At 42.5% G+C, this 21,487-nt stretch overlaps 1 protein-coding gene across 6 annotated transcripts in view; it reads left to right on the top strand.

Annotated features, from left to right (window-relative positions):
• Positions 1-21,487, top strand: part of DPP6 (dipeptidyl peptidase like 6) — a 506,040-nt gene that overhangs the window by 393,045 nt on the left and 91,508 nt on the right. For all 6 annotated transcript variants that reach the window (XM_082192256.1, XM_082192258.1, XM_082192255.1 and 3 more), the window contains exon 6: positions 9,943-9,995. In XM_082192256.1, coding sequence (XP_082048382.1) covers positions 9,943-9,995 — 53 coding nt within the window. The remainder of the gene's footprint in view (positions 1-9,942; positions 9,996-21,487) is intronic.

The following is a 21,487-nucleotide window of genomic DNA, read 5'->3' as shown; positions in this document are numbered from 1 at the left end:
CTTTCTTAAAGTAGGTTCATCTTAGGGCACGCTTGTTATACAGTGAGGAGTTCTGGCTGCTGTATCTCAAAAAGGATATTACAGAATGGGAAAAGAGGCAGAAAAAGGCAAGCAAAATGATCTCAGAACTGAAGGAACTACCCAATGGGAAACAGTTAGAATGCCTAGGGCTTTGGGGGGGGATTGGTGTGTAAGTGTGTACATGATAGATGTGTATAAAGTTGTACATGAAATGAAGGAAGCAAGAAGCTTTTCTCCCTTTCTCAAAATACTAGAACCCAGAGTGCCTGGGAAAACCCGGCCAAATGGGCGGGGTATAGATATTATTATTATTATTATTATTATTATTATTATTATTATTATTATGCTATCCAAGGAAACTGAATGTTGGAAGATTTGGGACAGGCAAAAGGACTTCTTCACACAGCATGTACATACCGTATTTTTTGCTCTATAAGACTCACTTTTTCCCTCCTAAAAAGTAAGGGGAAATGCGTGTGCGTCTTATGGAGCGAATGCAGGCTGCGCAGCTATCCCAGAAGCCAGAACAGCAAGAGGGATTGCTGCTTTCACTGCGCAGCGATCCCTCTTGCTGTTCTGGCTTCTGAAATTCAGAATATTTTTTTTCTTGTTTTCCTCCTCCAAAAACTAGGTGCGTCTTGTGGTCTGGTGCGTCATATAGAGCGAAAAATACGGTAGTTAACTTTGAGTTTGCTAGCACAAAGTGTGGTGATGGTCAACAGTGGGATCCTCTTTAAAAGAGGATTAGACAAATTCATGGAGGGTAAGGCTATTGAGGGCTACAACCTATAATGCATATGTTCCATCTGCTTGCCTGCCATGAAGGCAGTCATGTCATAATGGCAATATGCTGACATATAAGCTACGGGACAAGGATAACTGTGACTTTAAAGATGAATGGGAACCCTTTACAAAGTATTTGAAGACGCAACAAAGCGAACTGGACTCCTTGGCTTGCTTGCTTTGAATAAACATTCACAAACTTTTCTATTGATGATAATCAGCTAAAAAGTTTGAGGATCTATACAACTGTGTAACATGCAGAAAACAGCATTCTTAGAGAAACCAAAGACTGGAACTGAGGGAAGCCTCAGTTGTGGGGTGGGGGTGGGTGGGTTTTATGTGGGAGGGTGGGGGAGGGAGGAAAAATGGGGGGAATAAGGATGATATGTTTCTGGATAATATGTTTTGTTTTGATTTTGAATAAAAAAGTTAAAATAAAATTAAATAATGGCAATATGCTACTGCCAGGATCAGAAGCAACACGCTTCTGAATACAAATCACAGGGGAGTCACAAGATTTAGAGTGTTTCTGGGCTTCCTGGAGCCATCTGATCGAACCTGCAACCTTGGCGTTGTCAGCATCACGCTCTAAACAACTGAGCTATTCTTTTTCCTGGTGCCTGTGGTATGGTTTTAGGTGTACATTTAAAACATTTTAAATATGTGTCCCATAAAAACATAACCTGTGAAATATCTCTGAGGCAACAGGTGGAAGGAAGTGAGGTGAAGAAAGATAATGTCTTACATTTAAAGTCAGTTCTGTCTGGCGCCACAACGACCAGATATAATAGAAGGAAGACTATTCCCTTTTCAATACTTGGGTAGCTGTCACAAATGCCTTTTTGTAGCCTAATAAGTGGAGGCAAAACTTTTCCCTGCCAATTTGCCCCCCACCCAATGTATTTATTCATATATATTTTTTAAAAAAATCTATACATCACGATCTAATGTTAAAAATATCAAGGCAGTGCGCAAGACTATACGAAGTAATACAGCAGAACAATAGGTAAAGGTAAAGGTACCCCTGCCCGAACAATAAGATACCATTAAAAAAAACAACCAAAAATGTATATTAAAATGACTGGCAATTTTAAGAAGATTTAAGCTGTTGAAACAAAAGTTATTCAAAAGATGCTTGAAAGTCAGCAGTGGAATCTGTGCTTGGAGAGTACGCCACAGTCTTCAGCGATCCCTTGTGGCCAAGTAAGATTGTCTTCCATAAACACGGTTTTAACAATGAGTCCGTAAGTAACTGTGGAGGCCAACTCTGGATCCACACATCCTTCCACAGTGGGGACATTGGTTTCCGGGTGGGATCTGATCACGGTGTGGATTTGCCAAGCGTGCCTTCATCTTAGCTTTTTTCTCCCTTGCATCCTGAATTCGAGTGTCTTCAAAGCCCATGACACCTTTGGTAAAGGCTGTTCTCCAACTGGAGCGCTTGCAGGCCAGTGTTTCCCAATTGTCAGTGTGTATACTACATTTTTTTACCAGAGACACTAGATAACGGACTTCTAGTTGAAGCTGGTCAGGCTTCTGAAACCTAGGGGATATTTAACCGCACTTTGCAAGCAATGTCAGTGATGAAGCTGGGATATAAAAGCTCAGGTGTTTTCTGGACTCCAGCTGCTCAGGTTTTTGAACCTTGCCCAGCAGTATATGGGTAGAAAGTGCAGATGTTTTAGCAGAGATGTCTGCATGCTGCCAGCCATCTGCCCCTACCAGCTGTCTAGCAAACCTACTTATTTATTATTTATTCCGTAAAATGTATACCCCAATTGATTGTAAAAGGGGGGGGGAGCCTCAAAGCAGTTCATAAAAATTAAACAAGAAAATCAAGAAAAATTCACAACCATACATTAAAACATGAAAAGGATAAAAGTTGCCTCAACTGTCTAAGGGTCCGGGTAGACTTGTTTTAAAAAGGATGTTTTTATCAGGCGCCGAAAAGAGCACAGCGAAGGCGCCTTGGCTTGATGTCAATAGGCAGGGAGATCCAAAGTAGACACGAAACAATCAAGTTCATACAAATGAGGAACCGAGTAGGATTCTTATGACAATATAGTAGCAGGAAACAGGTTCCCTGAGAAAGCTACATCAGTGTGTCTCAGGGGCTGGCCACCCGCAACATGGATTTCCAAGGGAAAGAGGCAGGGTGATGGAGTGAAATGCTAAATAAAGTTACCTGCAGAAACTGAGCTGTTAAGATGGTCAAATGTTTAATCTTTTGATTGAACTGGAATTAATATTACTGTTAGCAAAAAATAATGTGCTGGTATATTTGCATTAATTATTACAATACACTTCCCTTAGCGAGCTGTATTGTGCCAGTGCCCAGTGGAATTGCTTTTGTTGCTGTTCTACTACATTCATTGATTTTAATTCCTTCTGTATTATTTTAATATGTTGGAAACCAGTGGTGTATTTTCCTACAAATGAAACATGGAATATAAATGTTTATAATAAATAGTGTCAGAACCTACTAGGCATGTAGGTAAATACCTTGAGGTTGAGCCATACTGAGTGGCTATGCATCAGAGAGAGAGAGAGACACAAATATGAACATATCGAAATCAATATTGATACTGCTACAAATCAGGAACCATTACATAATACTTAAGACACATTATTATGCAACCAGGGTGTATTTTTATTTATTGCAAAAAAATTATCCCATTAACCAGCAACTCCTGGTGGTCATTTTTTTCTGCCCCCTGCCAAATGTTTGTCCGCTCGGGTTCAGCGCTTGTGCCCTGTCTACTTTTGGTATTGAGCACTTTATACCTTGATTTATTTATTTGGGGAGGGGGAGGAGATGCTCTGAAGATTATTATATTTAAGAAGCTCTTGGATTCTCTTTGCCTTACGCTCTTATTGCTGCACTGATTTATTTTCCTATTCCATATATTGCATTTTACCATCCGCTGCAACTTTGCAATACTGCTGCTACTGTGATCAATCTGTTAGCTTTACCTAGCTGAACCTATTTACTGCCCCCCCTTTCCCCTTTTTAACCTGACTGGACATTCAGCACGTTGGTGGTCAACTGTGATAATATATGGGTAAGGGGTTTTGTTCAGATTCAAGTAGTTTTGGGAAGAAGTGGGTATGGCAGTGGAGGTATGATAAGGTAGCTGAAGGAAATGGGGTGGGGGGCAGGTGTGTATCTCAAAGTGTCCTGTCATTTCCCAGTCCTTGTCCCAGTACAGGAGACCAGAGTAGCTCGGCCAATTTGCCCTCAGTCCTGGTGTTACTGCTGTTACATGCCAGATCAGTCCAGATGAAACAAAAACAAATCTTATACAGGACTTGATCCCAGATTGAATGACTGACTTGGCTTATATCACTGTTAGCTGAGTTAGATGATCTGGAGGAGCTGAGCTTTCTCAAATTTACCCCCATTTCTTGATGCAGCACTAAACAAAACTGAGGGCCTAGGGTGAGGGGTTAGCAGTGATCTGTCTCCATTTCCAGTGCCTCTGTCAAGATAAGATCTGGTTATCTGTGAGTATACGTGGTGTCAGATGCATGGCCCAGACAGTGGCAACTTGACCACCCCAATTTCCAATAAGTTCCCCTACCTGAGCTGACAGAGATGGTCTTGGATATGTTACCAAAGACATCTAGGTTTATGGTTCTGGAGAACCTCAACATTCATTCTAGGACTGCCTTGCCACGGGCGTCTCAAGACTTCATAGCTTTAATGGCAGCCATAGACTTGTCCACACTTTGTGTCTGAGCAGGAAGATGGTGATTTGAGAATGGGGGATTTTTTCTTGATTCATTTTTTGTGGTCAGAACATTCCCTGGTGAGATTTAAAACTCACAGTGGCCACTTCCTTCCAAAGGAGTAGTGGACCTATCTGGAAAGATTGATTCTCAGAGTTGTCTAGGAGTTTGCAGTAGACGTGTTCCTGATAAAGCCCTTGTTTCTCTGTGGGATACTCAGATTATTGTGGGCATTGACACAACAGCTCCCAACTACTCTTCCCCACTGCATGGAGCCTGGTTCAGCCCAGCTCCTTAGTTTACCCGGAATCTGGGGTGACAAAGCAATTAGGAATTAGACAAAAGAGATTGCACATCCCTGATGGCTGGCCTGTGTCAGAAGAAAGACAGAGGACTGTAGTCCTACCAATTCTCCTGGACCTCTTGGTGGCTTTTGACACCACCAACCATTGTATCCCTTAGTAATGGTGTGCATGTATGGCAGTCTAAATACACGAGCAGAGATTTAATTAAAAAAAAAACCCGTCTGCAATGTGATTGTGCAGAAAATACTTCTCAGATATTGCTAGAAATACATGCATTTCCACAGTTTTAGGGGCAGAAATAGATTTGTGTGAAATATCTGCCACCAACGCTATAGAAAAACCTATTAATGATGACAGGTGGCAAGGGATCTCCACACAGTCTGTCATCATCAAGAGGAGACGCTAAGGCTGTATAAACTGCCAAAATGGCTTACTTGAAGGTCGTCTGTGCTGTTATGTGCCACAAAAATAGCGCAGCAATCGGGGGAGGGACTGTAGCAGCCTATGGTCAGTATGACAAGATGTGTTTCTATTTGTTTTATAGTAGTTATATCCAAATTTGTGTATACTTCTCTCTATCATATGTGTGTGTGTGTATATATAATACACATAAATTAGCAAATGTTAGGAAATTTCCTCTTTTTTGGTGATGAATTAGGTGCCCACCCTAAATAACAACTTATATAAAAGAGGGAGGGAGTTAGTTGCCTTCAGAAAAGCAGCTGTTTCATATGCACCTATCCAGGGTAATCAAAAACTTAAAAACACAGGAGAGTCACTTTTTAATCTCCAAAGAGATGGTGCCAAGTGAAAGTCATGAGGCAGGCCATTCCATAGTGATATGTACATAGACTGCAATGCTCTTACAGTTGCTTCAGCTGATCTTTAGTTTTCAGGTGAATGAGACACAGAGTGAGTTGGATCCCCTCCAACGCAATGGAAGAAATGAGGCATAATAGTCAGACGTGTGATAGAATTCCAGGAGGAGGTGGCTCAATACAGAGTTCTGAAGTTCTTTATTCCTGATCCTGACTTCCATCCTCCCTGGTCTCATCAAATTTATCCATTTGTTTGTTTGTTTTCTTTGCATACCACCCCTGCAAGCAAGTTCAGCGTGTGGTTGGCAGAGACATAAAAGATACAAGCCACAGCAAAATGCTAAAACCAGAATAAAACAAATCTTTCTATCTTTCTATGCTGGCATGTGTGCCCGGCAAGACATAAAATCAGCATAAAATGCACAGCTGGTAAAACAATTTAAACCAGCAAGGGAGAGCTTGGTGCAAAAACTGAGGCACCTGATGGGTTGTAGTGACAAGGAGGAAAAGGAGGTCTTCACCTGGAGCCTTAAAGACCATAGTGTGGAAACCAGATGATCATCCCTGGGATTGCATAGATCAGGCACCACCACCCTTCCTGGCAACCATCTGCCACAATTAATTGGGGGAACTTGGAGAAGGACACCCCAAGAAAATATTGGGATCCAGGCAACTACGTATAGGAGAGAAAGAGCCTTCTGGTAGCATGTCCCCAAGTTGCTTAGAGAACCTTCAGGAGGAAGAGCAGAATATTGGTGGTGATAATGATAGTAGTTGTAGTAGTTTCAGTAGTGGCAACTAATTATGTAAAGGCTTTTACAAATGGAAGAAAACTGTATCTCCACATTGTGAGCCTGTATATGTTCGTGGCCTGCTTTTGCACTGATTCCAGAAGGGTAATGAAGCCGATTCAGACATAGACTGGTTCCGATTCATTACAGAATGTCATGACCAGGCAGCGCTGAGAGTTTTTCATTTGACAATTAGCCCTTTCAGCCTCGAAAAGATTTAAAACCGGGGGGGGGGATAACATCTGTTATTCTGCAGTGAAAATGAACTCCTCTAGTGACAGGCTGGCTGAGTGATTGATGGATGATGCAGGACAAGAGGAACAAGGACTGAGTTGCTCTGTGGGGGCTTCATTTTAGAGGTGGTGCCCCGCGATGTGCTGAAGCAACAAAAGAGAAACCATCTAATATCCAGTTAAGTGTGAGCAACCTGGGCCAAGGACAGTTAAGGCTCCAATAGTATGCACACTTACCTAGCAATAAGCTGTTCTGAAAAGATGTGTATAGGAGTGCATTACCAATATCATTCAGTTTTAAAGAGATTTAAGGCTGCAGATGGGTAGAGGGGAACAACAACAACAACTTGCCATTGCCTCTGAGGTTGCTCCCAGGCCTTTCGAAGTCTTATAACTTTCAGGCGCCTGATGCTCATCATCATCATTATTTATTAAATTTGTATCCCACTCCATACCCACAGGTATACCATCCAGGTATCTTGAGTGCCTTTATGATCCTTCCAAGTGGTAAGGGGAATTCTGCCATGCATCGGCTGCTGATGTGCACTAAAATGTTGTCTTCATGGGCTCATTGTGCGGAGACCCACAAGTTAGCCACAGCTGGTGAAGTGGAACAGGTTGAATTGAATTTTGGGTCTTCTCTTCAGTTGAAGAGGTAAATTAGGGATGGGGGGATTTGTGACCTCCCACTAGATGTTTTTGGACTCCAGCTCCCCTTGTCGCTGACCACTGACCCTGCTGGCTCCCATGATGGGAGTTGAAATCCAACAGCATCTGGTAGACCTCAGATTCCCCATCCCTGGTTTAAATCCTTCAGCCATTCTCTTGACAGGTTGCAATCACCCAAACCTTTTTCATAGAGGTTTTTGTGAGGATAAAATTAGGTTCCTGAGGTCCTTAGGCAAGGACAGGATACAAATGCGAAGAGAAATGTTATAACTGTACATCACAATTTTGTTTATACATCAGAAGGGTTTGTTCTTCTCTAAATGATGGCTTTGAAAGAGGAGATGTGGACAGATTTGGTGTGGATTGCCCAGTTAGGCTTACATATAACTGGCTCATTTTGAGCACCGCAATTTAGATGGCTCAGTAATGTTGCTAATGACTATTGAAAACGCATCATGGCAATTAGAAGCAGGAGTATTTCATTACCAAAGGCTCTGACACTAGTGCACACCGCAAGTACATTTTAGCATGTTCTACAGAGAAGTTGTTTACAGGGAAGCAATTAGCTCCCTGTTGTTCCAAATCCAATTGAATGTGCATTCTCAGGACAGGCTGGGGAATGAGGAGGAGAAGGAAGGTGAAATGAAACTAGCTTTTCATCCTGGCTCAGGGATTGCGAGGGAGACCACAGCCACTTAGGTCTGTATTTGTTAATATAAGGACTGCCCTCTGGGACTAGCAAACAGAGAGTACCCTTGGCCTAAATTATTTCACTGGGCCATTTGAGGGGAAGCAACCTTTCACTGTCAGCCCTGAGTCAAAGCCAGGCAAAGTCTATTAAAAATTGTTCCCCAAGCATCTTTGTGCTTTGCCCTCTTAAGTTGTTATAAACTTTGCAGAAGCAACACTATTACATTCACTACAAACTGTTTAAGCACAGCATATTGAGATACAGGTCTTCTAACATTACAAGTATCCAACTTTAAGTGATAAAATCAGTAAGTAGAGAAGGAAACCATATAAATCAAACATTTTTGAATTCTGCCTTCCATCTTACAAATTTGTAATTTTAGACATTCCTGTTCAAACCATTGCTATTTTTCTTGTTCCCAATGCGTCACATATAGAATACTATCAGCTACAATCATTTGCCAGAGATAGCTGATGACCCTCAGAGTCCCTTCCAACTCTACAATTCTATGATTCTGAGGTCTAGAAGACACCATGTTGGTAATCCGTTATATATGCAACTACGGTAATTCTGTATGGCCTAGAGTTACAAGCCAGGAAGTGAAGCCTGGTGGGAACAATATCTTGGAGCAACAATATCTATTAGAGGACATTTAGCAATGGATGCATTCGCTCTGCATGCAAAAAGTTCAATCCCCAACATCTGCAGGTGAGCCTGGGGAAGAAGTTGACGTCTATGTGACTCTCCTTTAACTGCCATGGCTTCCATCAAGGAAGATGGTGAGAATTCTCCTCTACACAAAACTACAGTTCTTAAGATACCCCAGGAGAGGAAATGACCATGACTATTATAACCTTTTGATCTTTAAGTGAACAGCAATATTGAAAATGTAACACATGCTCTAATATCAAACCCGCAATAGATTTGGTTGTTGGTAATCTAAAAATGTTTGTAGATGTTTTTAATGTTTGTAGATGTTCTTAATTGTTTTTAAATGGTTGTTCAGTTTTTAATTGTATTGCTTTTACTCTTTTGTTCTTGGCTGCCTGGGCTCCCTTGGGAGGAAGGGTGAGAGAGATACTTAAAAAACAAAAGCAGCAGCAGCAATAACAACAGAGCGAGGGGTTCTTTTAAAGTAATAAGCCTCTTAGAAGGACTTGTCTTCCATCTGAATAACTCAGTAAGAGTGAGCAACCTGGTTGTCATGGCTGGTTTACACTTCCCTCCCCATCCCCAGCTTCCTTTAATTTTTATTTCATCCTTGCAGGACTCCCAGAATTCAGTTCCTGGGGTCAAGAGTTTTTGCTTTTTTTGACTTGCTGCAAGTTGGTAGCCCTGATAATAAACAGTGAGATCAAGCCTCCAGTTCAGAAGCAAGGCTTAAGCCAATAAACTCTCACATCACAGCTGGAAAAGGGCACCATGACTTTCTCTCCTGTGCTAGCAGATGTAATGCCTGGGCATATTTACAGTGGGATAGAACAGAGTGATGGACTGTTTGCCTGTCATAGCTGTGCACCCTGCCTCTACTGGACCAAGGTGTCCTCATTAAAGCTTGTTCCAAATTTAGCTATTGCTGGGAGCATGTGCCCCTAGCATAATCAAAGGCCCTGTATCCACAGCGATGACAGAGAGCATCTGGAATGATAGGACTCGCCAAACGTTCTAATAAGGTGTGAGGTGGAAAGAATACACGACCGCACTAGGTGAATTAATTCTCTCTCCCTCTCTATGACAGAACGAAATTGGTTTTTGTATCTCCCCCCCCCTGCTTTGCAAATGCAATTAAGCACAAAACAAATACCAGGTATTTCCTCATCCTAGAGCTGTAGCGATAACGGAATCTTGACACTTTACATTACTAATCCCCTTTTTCTCTCTCACTTTAATTTCATTCTGCAGACGTATCAGCATTCGTATACAGCTTTTTATGTCCTCCGAAAACTGCCTGATGGGTAAGTGATATGATGTGGTACCTGGGGTTTCTGCAGATTAGGAGAGCTGCTGGGAAGCGAACCGTCCTAAGCAATGTGGGCATGTGTCCCAGTGCTTTAACCAATAAACACTGGCAGAGCCTATAATGGAATAAGGGCCTTTCCTTGAAAAGGGAACACAATGAATCTCAACGTTGAATGGCATGATCCAATAGTGAGCAGCAAAGTGTTGCGCTGATTCCAGCTCCACCCACATCCCTTCCTTCATCCTTCATTTTAGAATACAGTGGTACCTCGGGTTACATACGCTTCAGGTTACAGACTCCGCTAACCCAGAAATAGTGCTTCAGGTTAAGAACTTTGCTTCAAGATAAGAACAGAAATTGGGCTCCAGCGGCACAGCAGCAGCAGGAGGCCCATTAGCTAAAGTGATGCTTCAGGTTAAGAACAATTTCAGGTTAAGAACAGACCTCCGGAACGAATTAAGTACTTAACCTGAGGTACCACTGTAGTGAGAGAAACCTGCTGAATCAGACTAAAGGTCCATCTACTCCAACATCCTGCCTCCTGTTGGAAGCCCACATTCAGGATCCATGCACAATAACTCTCTTCTGCTGTTATTCCCGAGCAACTGTATTCAGTGCCTCTAATTCCAGCGGTTGCATATAGCCATCGTGACTATAGCCTTATCCTCCATGAATTTGTCTATTACTCTTTCAAAGCTATCCAAGCTAAAGGCCGTGGTCACATATTTTGGAAGCAAGTTCCACAAACTCATTATGTGCTTTGTGAAGAAACGCTTCCTTTTGGCTGTTCTGAAGTTTTGGAACAAACGTCTTCTGGGTCATCCTCATGTTGCCGCATTCAACTGGCGTAAAAGAAGGATTCACATCCTTTTGAACTTAACGTCCAGTCGTTTGTTGGACCTGATCTTCTGCACTTCCTCTCTGCACATGCCTGCTTTGCCAAGAGTGTGTCTCACGATGCAGTTACACAATTCCACTAGCTGACGTGTTGCCCCAGAATAACATCTTAGGTGAAACGCCACTTCATGCATTGGTTACTGACCTGTTTTTGATTTGCACAGGGGCTGTAACAACAGGATCACATAGTGATATGATTTGGGGCTGGTGCAGCTAGTGGAAAGAGATTTCTTTCTGAAAACAGATGTCCAGAGGCTTATCACATCCCAAAAAAAGCCTTTCAAAATGGTATTAATTTAAAACAATTAGCTTGCAGTGTGGACACACACTGAATCATTTGCACATCTGATTCGATCCTTCCGTTTGCGTGAGCATCAACCTTGAAAATATAGTTTTACTTATTATCTACTTTATTAAAATATTTTTAAACCACCCTTCATTGGCTTTGGCCCCAAAGCACCTAAAGGTACATCTCTTCCCATGATAGACCTTCTAGGGTGTTAAGATATGCAAGGAGGCAGAGGTAGACCTTAAAAGTACCATGCAATGCAGCATGGAAGGACCTTTTCTGTGTTGGCCCCACCACTGCATACATTTTGTTGGTGGGCCAAGATGCACCTTTTTGTATTCAGCTTTTGGTTGAAGGATGAGTTTAGAGCATTAATCCCTCTACATTGCTGCTCGTGGTCTTACTTGCTGTGTGGTTGATATGACCTAATTGATGGATTAGTATTCTTGTGCACTACTTGGCTTACTTGCTGTTTTTAGCCGTGCGTAACCAGCCCTGAGACAGCATAGCAAAGGATGAGCTATAAATGCATATAAATAAATAAATATTTAAAACGTCTGGGTGGTATACAAAATAAGACAAAAAAAAGTCATATCACCATAAAATATTATCAGAGCATCTTTAAAAGGCAGTAAATAGCAACAGCAATGGCTAAACAACTAAAATAGCCAATGAGAACAAGGGGCAAGGTGGTCCACAGTTTTGACGCTATATCAGAGAAGGCACTCTATCTCTCATTGACTTGTAGAAAAACCTCCCCAGCAGATTTTTAGCACAGTTGCAGCCTGCTGCTCTACCAACTATATGGTTCCAAGCTGTTTAGGTCTTCAAAGCTATTTATTTATTTATACATACATACATACATACATACATACATACACACATATATATCCCGCCCATCTGGCTGGGCTTCCCCAGCCACTCTAGGCGGCTTCCAACAAAAGATTAAAAATACATTAAAACATCAGTCATTAAAAACTTCCCTGAACCTTCAGATGTCTTCTAAACGTCAGATAGTTGTTTATTTATTTGACATCTGATGGGAGGGCGTTCCACAGGGTGGGCGCCACTACCAAGAAGGCCCTCTGCCTGGTTCCCTGTAACTTCGCTTCCCGCAGTCAGGGAACTGCCAGAAGGCCCTCGGCGCTGGGTTGAATGATGGGGGTTTAGAGGCTCCTTCAGGTATACTGGACTGAGGCCATTTAGGGCTTTAAAGGTCAGCACCAACAGAAGTCAGCACCTTGAATTGGATCCACAAGCAAATAACCAGTGCAGTTAAGACTTACTTGTTGGTTTCCCTGTTATATGGCGGCACAGTGATTACTTGTTGGTTACTGATTGCCAAGTTCAGCAAATGGGAATCCTTGTCCCGAGAGAGAGAGAGTGATTTCAGTCGGGGGTTTTTTTTTAAAAAAAGGAGAAATCTACGTAATTCTTTGTGACTGACATACAGGAAATTAGATTCAACATTTCAAACAGCAAGCAGCCTATTCTTCCCTGCTATGAGGGCTTTTTAGATCAGAGCTATAGTTCACTGCACACTGCAACTCACTGATCTGTTGTTAGATCAGATCTGTGTTCCTGGATTTCTATTGTATTCTTCATCAAAAGACGTTTTGTAAGCATGGGTTGGTCTGTAGATGGAGCAAGTCCCGTCCCCCCTCCTTTTTGGGGTGTCCCAGTGAAGTTGATCAATCAGGAAAGTAGGGACTGTTCTTCAGGCAATGCACCCAAATTATGGAATGCTTTCCCTGGAAATACGCTAGGTGCCAACTTTTTTTTTTTTTACATTCTTGCACAAAGCTAGGACTTTCTGCCCAGACATTTATGAAAAGTTAACCCATTGATAGGTTTTAACCTTTCATATATTAAATTTGCATTCTCCTTTATTTTATTTTATTTTTAAAAAATGGAGTGTTGTTGCTATTTCAGGTACTGTAACCTGCCCCTGAGACCTTTTAATATAGGGAAGCATAGAAATAATCACTTCTGCAAGCTTAGGATAGCTCTTTCAACGGCTATCAGTCAAAACAGCAAAATGAAATACCCGTGTTTGGAAGCGACATAATGTCTAGTTGTGTTGTTTTGCCAAGCCACGAGTTGATCCTTCACATTCCGGTGGATGCTTACAATGATTTTGCTGCAGGCTGATGTGGTTAGAAGTCTGCATAATCTGGATTTTCAGCCTGCCCAGAGTGAGGGGGGAGTTACAAATAATAAGTGTTGTTATTATTTCCTTCATGGCTGCCACTTGCCGATAAGGTCATGGCATTGGGCCCCATATCCCTCGCCACACTTGTTTCAACCCTGACTCAACCTCACCTGCCATTACAGTCTCTCCATTTCCTTCTCACTCTGCTGTCCATCTCAAGGGCCGATTGACACAAGAAACAGAATCATGTGATAAACGCATTCTTCTCTTTGAGTTGTTAGCAACAGTCATTATGTTATAATAATAAATAAACATATTCTTGTACATTGAGGCCACAGGCCGCAAGAACTATATATTGCAGGTTTCCTTCCTCCATGGGAGAAACCTCCCTGCATTGTGGTGAAGAAGGTTGAAAGAAGCTGTTTTTAAAAAACCATTCAGATCCCGAGCTTAACTTTCTTCATATTTAGACCGTGTTGCTTGAGTTGGTTCATCTCATCTGCCATTGTTAGTTTATAATTTGTGCTTAGGAACATAGGATGTCATCCTACTAAGTCATCCTCACTGTAGACCTATTGACACCAATGGGTCGAAATGGCTTAAACCTATTGGTCCCAATGGAACTACTTTACATGTAACTAATGTTGAATATCACCCTTAGAAAACTGCCTTATTCCAGGTCAGACTGTTTGTCTGTCTAGTTCAGTGTTGCAGTGAGTCTCTGTGGCAGGGCTGGCCAGTCTGAAGTCCAGACATTCTTGGACTCCATCTCCTATATTGTTCTTGTTGGGATACTGCCAGGGAGACAAAGTCCATCATGTCCCCCAAGCCGGCTGCCGGACGATCCATCGATCTCCCGTAGATACAGTATCAGCAATTAGCGACACGAGTTTCCAGAAATAGCTTGCCACATTCCAGAGCTCATGCACACTCTATCAGCAGATAATGCACAGCAAAAGTCGCACTCAGGAGAGCATTATTTACAAGTTTTATTCAGCGTTGATCAGAACAAAAAAACAAGACTGCCTGCTTCAGTGTCTCCAGACACACAGAGAGAGAAACGAAAGCAATAGAAAACATAAACTTCCTGTGAACAGGAAATGCGCAGACTCTGTGACTCACAAAGCCTGCTCCCTTTTAAGGTGGAACGGAAATATCCTAACAGTTAAACCATTGACCATACTGGTTGGTGCTGATGGGAGATGGAGTCCAGCACTACCTGGAGGGCTCTGTGTTGGCTATCCCTGCTCTGTAGCCTCTTACAGAGGTCTTTCCCATCACTTCCTAACTGGTCTTTTAAATCAGTGATGCCCAGAATCTTCAGCTCTCAAATAATGTCTTTTGTCACTGAGCTACAGTCCCTCACTTGAAGATATGGGGATTTTATAAAATCTGAAGAAAATGCTGTGTGCTGCAAACTGCCTTTCACATTCCTAGAATCAGTTTAGCGTGTGTCATTTTATTAAAATTATTTTTGATAAATGGTTAAGGTTTGTGAATTTAAGCCATTATGCAGTTTATTTATGCTGCTTGAGAACCAAATATCCACTGTCTTCCCTATCACACATCATAGAGCTCTGATTCCTTTTTGCTGGCTGTGCCTCTATCTGCAAACCCTATCATTCATATTATCTCTGAGAGCTTTCCAGCCATTTGAGTGGAACCTTAAGGTTCGAGCCACCATTATCCAGAAGAACACCTTTTATTATTCTTATTTTGCAAAGGGATGGTCCATTAATGCCCTTGTTTCCAGCGGCAGGTGTTCAAATTAGGGGCTTATTAGCACAGCAAAAAACCTCCAGACTCCCGTGTCTATCTTCTCATTTGCTTTCCCCCCGCTTTCAGTCCATAATATTGTGGATCAAGTTCATACTCGACTAGGCTGCCATCTAGTGGGTTCTCTTATTTCTGTAACTTGGGCTGCTGTCTTGCTGCTCCACGAAGCAATTCACACAAAATGGTTAATGTGGTGTTCTTCTTAACGCCAGATTCCAGTTGTACTGCCCTGTGCTATGCTTCTGAGTTATGGAGAATCTACATTTTAGGACAAGAATCCTTGTGTAGCTCTCTGTTTGACTGCATGACAGACTGCACATCATTTTTTATTATTTCTTTTATATGTATTATTTCATATGCAAACAGTCTTTCCAGTCAGAGCGTTACAAAACACATTCAGCTTTACTCCATCATAATGGTGTTGTGCAGAATCCTGTGGTTCATTTTCTTTTAGCGTGGCAGGTTATCATAGTGTTCTTCTGCTGGCATTACAAAATGGTACTGGAGAGGATAGAAAGCCCTGATCACTTCCCCATTTCCCATCCAGCCTCTTGCAAGCATATTGAAGGCCAAGTGACTCAGTGCAAATTAACAGACTCTGGCACATAACCGGATGAAAACCAGCCTCCCTTTCTTTTTTGGTGCGGTGGTTACTCTGTGCCACGTGAGTATAGCAGCAGCAACAGCAGCAGGAGGAACAACAACAACAACAAGCATGATCATTGTTATCATAGAATCGTAGAGTTCAAAGGGACCTTAGAGGTCCTCCAATCGAACCCCTGTCCATGGTCCCTGCCGAAGAAAGCTCATCACTTCCCAAGCAGTTTTTGGAATGCTTTTAATGATATTGTTATTGAAGTGGTTTGCTGCTTGGGGCTCCTTTGGGAGGGAGGGAGGAATATAAATGGAAATGACGACGACAACAATGGCACTAAGTTGGAGCAATATTTGTTGTTGTTGTTGTTGTTTAGTCATCTAGTCATGTCCGACTCTTTGTGACCCCATGGACCAGAGCACGCCAGGCACTCCTGTCTTCCACTGCCTCCTGCAGTTTGGTCAAACTCATTCTGGTAGCTTCCAGAACACGGTCCAACCATCTCGTCCTCTGTCATCCCCTTCTCCTTGGGCCCTCAATCTTTCCCAACATCAGGGTCTTTTCCAGGGAGTCTTCTCTTCTCATGAGGTGGCCAAAGTATTGGAGCCTCAGCTTCACGATCTGTCCTTCCAGTGAGCACTCAGGGCTGATTTCCTTCAGAATGGATAGGTTTGATCTTCTTTGCAGTCCACAGGACTCTCAAGCGTCTCCCCCAACACCATAATTCAAAAGCATAAATTCTTCGGTGATCAGCCTTCTTTATGGTCCAGCTCAGTTTGGTTCTAGTCTTGCTCTCTTGAGCAACAGATGACTAGCCTGCTCCAACTTCTGCAGTGACAGCCCTTTGGATCTTTGCAATCAAATCAGCATTCATTGTTTTTGTCAAGGATGCCAAATAAAATATTGAGGGGGCAGGTAAGCCCCACCCCACATAATCAGTTGTATCACCCATACCATTTGAATAGCAATGCCCATCAACTTTGGGGGGCAGACACCTTAAATATTTTATTGGAGGGGCCAAAGGGACCCCAAAGTTGGCTCCTATGGTTTCTGTGATGAATACCCCTCAACTTCAGTAGTCTTACGGGGAGGCAACAGCATTCAATAATAAATGGGGCAGAACAGCCAGTTTAACAATAGTAACGCAACTCCACAATGCAGAATAAAAGCACCAGAGTAATCAGTAAGTATGATGTAATGAATTGCATGCAAAGCAAAGAACTCCGGATGACAGAAGCAGGCGAGGCAAACCAGAGAGGTGGTTGCAGATGTATCCAGAGTATCTCGCTTCCTTAGCCGTGGTTTTATATTTAACAAGTGATCTATATAATGTGGTGAATTAGAGGTGCATAGAAAGCCCACAGTAGACACGAAGTCTATCGGACCTCTTTGCTTTCATTCATTGCTGAATCCATTATATTTCCGCAGAGCCGAAAGGACAGGATTATATGGGGCCTCCAGACAATGTATTTCTATCAGAGCATTGCTAAATGTGCCCCAGCTGCAACAAAACATGTCTCTCCCATATCGGTCTCTACAGCCACAGCAGGCACTGTAACTCTCCTGTGCTTGGACTTCACCCCTGAAGGCACATTCCTCCATTGTCTCCCGAGACAGATGGATGCCAGCAACAACAACTAAATGTGGATGACAGAAGAATAATATGAAGATGAATTAAGAAACAAATAATGCACTTACGTTCTTCACATACAAAAGCTTCCAGCTTTACTCAACTCCAGGAACATCTGGGATAGTCTCATTTGCTGAAACTCTGAAGAGCTGCTGCCAGCCAGTGTAGGAGGACACTGTTACTAGATGGACCAATGATCTATCTCTGTAGAAGACAGCTTCCTATGCACTGTTTCAACCCAATCTTTCCTTTCCTTTTTAAATTACTCTGTTAATGAAGAAGGAAGGTAAGAATAATTAGGAAGAGGCACTCCAGGCTAATTATGCAGAGCCATCATTTATTTAATGAGGCACAATCTTCAGTACTAGAAAGAAAGAAACTGGAGCGCAAACAGTGCCAGATCAAGGAATATGGTGCAGACTTCCACCTTCAGTCTTGCACAAAAAACAACACATCTTTTTACGTTCATGTGGCTGTGCCCTATTAATCGCTTCTGGGCGATTAAATTCAAAGAAGAATAAGAATAAGAATAAGAATAAGAATAATAATAATAATAATAATAATAATAATAATAAATGTTATTTATATCCCGCCCTCCCCAGCCGAAGCTGGGCTCAGGGCGGCTAACAACACTAGCTTAGATTCAGCTTAGATTCGGAATCTCCAGCTCCATGCTAGTTAAGGTTTGTGCAGAAATGGATTGCCAATAGTTCTTTGCAAGACAATCCTTTTATATCAGTTTGGTCTGGATATCTTTTGTGCTCCACAAAACACAAAAGTGTCAGAGAGTTCACTTCCTCCCAGTAGTGGCCAAAATTCATCTGTATTTCACAAATCAGGCATTGTTGACAAAACTCATCTAAACTCAATAGGCAAACCCCCCCATGTTTAAACATCTGGATCGCCAGTTATTTCTGCAGCAATTGAATGCTAGAACATGCTGCTGGAGATAACAGTGATCCTTCTCGGCATGTGGCTATGAAGCCCAGAAAACCAAGTGGCCTGTAAAATCTGTACAATACTTAATGCCTCTTAGAGCTCTTTCCTTCTAAGTGGTTCATTTTATCATTCGGTTGCTTTCAGCTTCTTGCCTTCCCTTTGGTGGATAAGGCATAGCTTATAGCGGCTGAGTCAGAAGCTGAATTAGAGAAGCCAAATGAGGAATATGATGCCACCATCTCTTATAGGAAAGGGAATCTTATCTCTGTCTACAGAACATTTTTGGGATGCCAAAGTTATCTACGCTGCAGAACTTGCAGCCCTGATCAATGATTCTGTGTCATCCAGACTGGATTACTGTAACTCCCTATTGTTCACCAGCCCTTGCCAGATTTTCAAATTGCTTCCAGAATTTTACAAGGAATAGAAGGCTTCCAGCATAGTATCCCCAGTGGACAAACACTGGCTCCTGCTGTGATCTGAGCCTTGCAAGTTACATAGCAAGCTTGTACATGCTTTAGGACACCAGGCAGCATACTGTTTGAGGACACCTTGACCGATGCATCAATACCATCATGAAAGAAGCAAAAATGGCCACAAACACCCTCTATGATCCTGGGTGAACGTGCATTATGAAAACATTGCTGTGGTCAAAAATTCTCGTTTACCTCTGGAATACTGTTTTTCCACTGCAGCTATTCTGTGGCTGACACTGGCTTATTTCATTATCTCCATCAAGTTGTTGTTGTTGTTGTTGTTGTTGTTAAGAGGTGCATCTTCAGCATTCATGGAAAGCAGTATAATGAAGAAGCTAGACCAGGCTTCCTCAACCTCAGCCCTCCAGATGTTTTGAGAATACAGTTACCATCATCCCTGACCACTGGCCCTGCTAGCTAGGGATCATGGGAGTTGTAGGCCAAAAACATCTGGAGGGCTGAGGTTGAGAAAGCCTGAGCTAGACACACTCGGTGGGGAGGGACTTCCACAACTTAAGGGTTGCCGCAGGGAATGCCCATTCCTGTTATCCCACCCCCTAACTTTCTGGGGTTGGAAGAACTACCAAGTGCTGATCTTAACATCCGGTAGGGTCTGTAGGAAAGGAGGAGGTCTTTCACATATTTGGGACCTAAGTCATTTGGGGGATATTTGGGATCTAAGTCAACTAGGACTTTAAACACTAACATGAGCACCTTGAATTTGACCTGGAAACAAACAGGCAGTCAATGCAGCTGCTTTAGAACCGTGGCCAAGTCAACTCTGTCCAAAAAGGAGCCAGGAAAGAGCATTGCTGTGCTCAGGTGTTGCTTGTGGGTTTCCTGCAGGCATCTGGTTGGACATTGCGAGAACAGGATGCTGGTTACATGGCTCTTTGGGCTGAGGCAGCAGGGCTCTCCTTACATTCTTAGGAACCCGTGTCTTGCCTGAACAAACACATAGGGAATATTACCTTTTTCACATACTAATAATTGCACGTTTTGTATCAAAGTTCAGGTTATACAGGGGGCATATCATCCTGTCAGGGAGATTTTCTCCCAGTTATAAAACGCTCTGTTAGAATTCAGAATGCCATTCATTCTCTGAGACACAGTTTCAGAGAGTGTGGGGTTTTTTGATTATCTGTTCAGGTAAGCTCTACAGTTCCTGTGTTTTTTCTTTCTCCTTGTACTTTTGTGTGTCTGCTGGGAAGTGCTTCTCATCCTGTCATTTTTCTCCTTTCCTCATTTGCAAGTGTTGAAGTAAACAAATCATGTATTTTTTTAACAAGGCCTTTTCTTTCTGTCTAAGTGTCTTGGTGCCTTCTGGAAGCTTATGTTTTTCTCAACACTCACTAGCCTGCCACTAACATTAATTTGTTTCTATACTGCCCTCTTTTTGGCCATTATATAGGGACATTTCATTTCAGCCACAGTTCCAATGCAGTTGAGAGACTGCAAAGCAGAGGCAGTCATCTGTGAGTTAAACCAGGCAGTGAACAACTCCAAGTGCATAGGGAAGAGACTCCATGTTCCATACCTTCCAACTTCTGATGAAGGGCAGTTGGATGCGCAAGGAATTAATGGAAGAGCAGTGAGCCAGTTTGGCATATTTGACATATTCTTTGCAGGACTGTGGGGGAACTGAATCAACCCATATTGGCTAAGGCACTACAAACATTGATTATATCACATGCAGTTATCCCAGTGAGCAGAAAACTGAGCACCAGCCTGCTAGAGTTCAGCATGTCAACTTGATGTACACCCAGTCCCTACTGAATGAATCTCATTAATTGATTGACTCATATATAGGATTTTGGATTTCAGTCTGTAGTTGTTCATCTTTAGATTTTAATTTTGCAAAATGTTACATATGCATCCATATACTTCAATGAACCTAATAAACCATTCATCAAATCAGTGCATAGAGTTGAGGAAACCCAATTCTAAGCACATTTGCTCAGAAGTAAGGCATATATAGGGACGCGGGTGGCACTGTGGGTTAAACCACAGAGCCTAGGACATTGCTGATCAGAAGGTCGGCAGTTTGAATCCCCGCGACGGGGTGAGCTCCCATTGTTTGGCCCCTTCTCCTGACAACTTAGCAGTTCAAAAGCACATCAAAGTACAAGTAGATAAATAGGTACCGCTCTGGTGGGAAAGTAAACGGCGTTTCCGTGCACTGCTCTGGTTCGCCAGAAGCTGCTTAGTCATGCTAGCCACATGACCTGGAAGCTGTACGCCGGCTCCCTCGGCCAATAAAGCGAGATGAGCGCCGCAACCCCAGAGTCGGTCACGACTGGACCTAATGGTCAGGGGTCCCTTTACCTTTACCTTTAAGGCATATATGTGTTCAGTGAGACTTACTCTCAAACGAATAAGCGTAAGACTGCAGCCTTGGTCATCTTCATGGTGCCTCAGGACTGCAACAGCAGATTAGAGTGTTGGGTCTCCTGTGCAGGGTGCCAGCCAGCAATGCTCTCTTCCTGTCCAGTCCATTGCAAGGATCACTGTCAGGGCAGGATTCTGAGGCAGAGGTCCAGCAGAATGAACAGAGGGATCCCCAGTCACAGCAGGGTTGGTTTTATTTTTATTTTTTGTTTGTTTTGCAGAAAGAAGCAATGATCACCCTAATTCAATCACAAAGATGTTTCCAACTACCTCCTAACCATTAGCTCTTATCAGCCATTAAACAGCAATATACTTAACCACTTTAACAACTTGTTATCTCAAACA

The sequence above is a fragment of the Podarcis vaucheri genome, assembly GCF_965113315.1.
Source record: "Podarcis vaucheri genome assembly, chromosome: 12".
Taxonomy (NCBI): Eukaryota; Metazoa; Chordata; class Lepidosauria; order Squamata; family Lacertidae; genus Podarcis; species Podarcis vaucheri.
The sequence above is the reverse complement of the archived record's forward strand: the minus strand, read 5'-3'. Positions and strand labels throughout refer to the sequence as shown.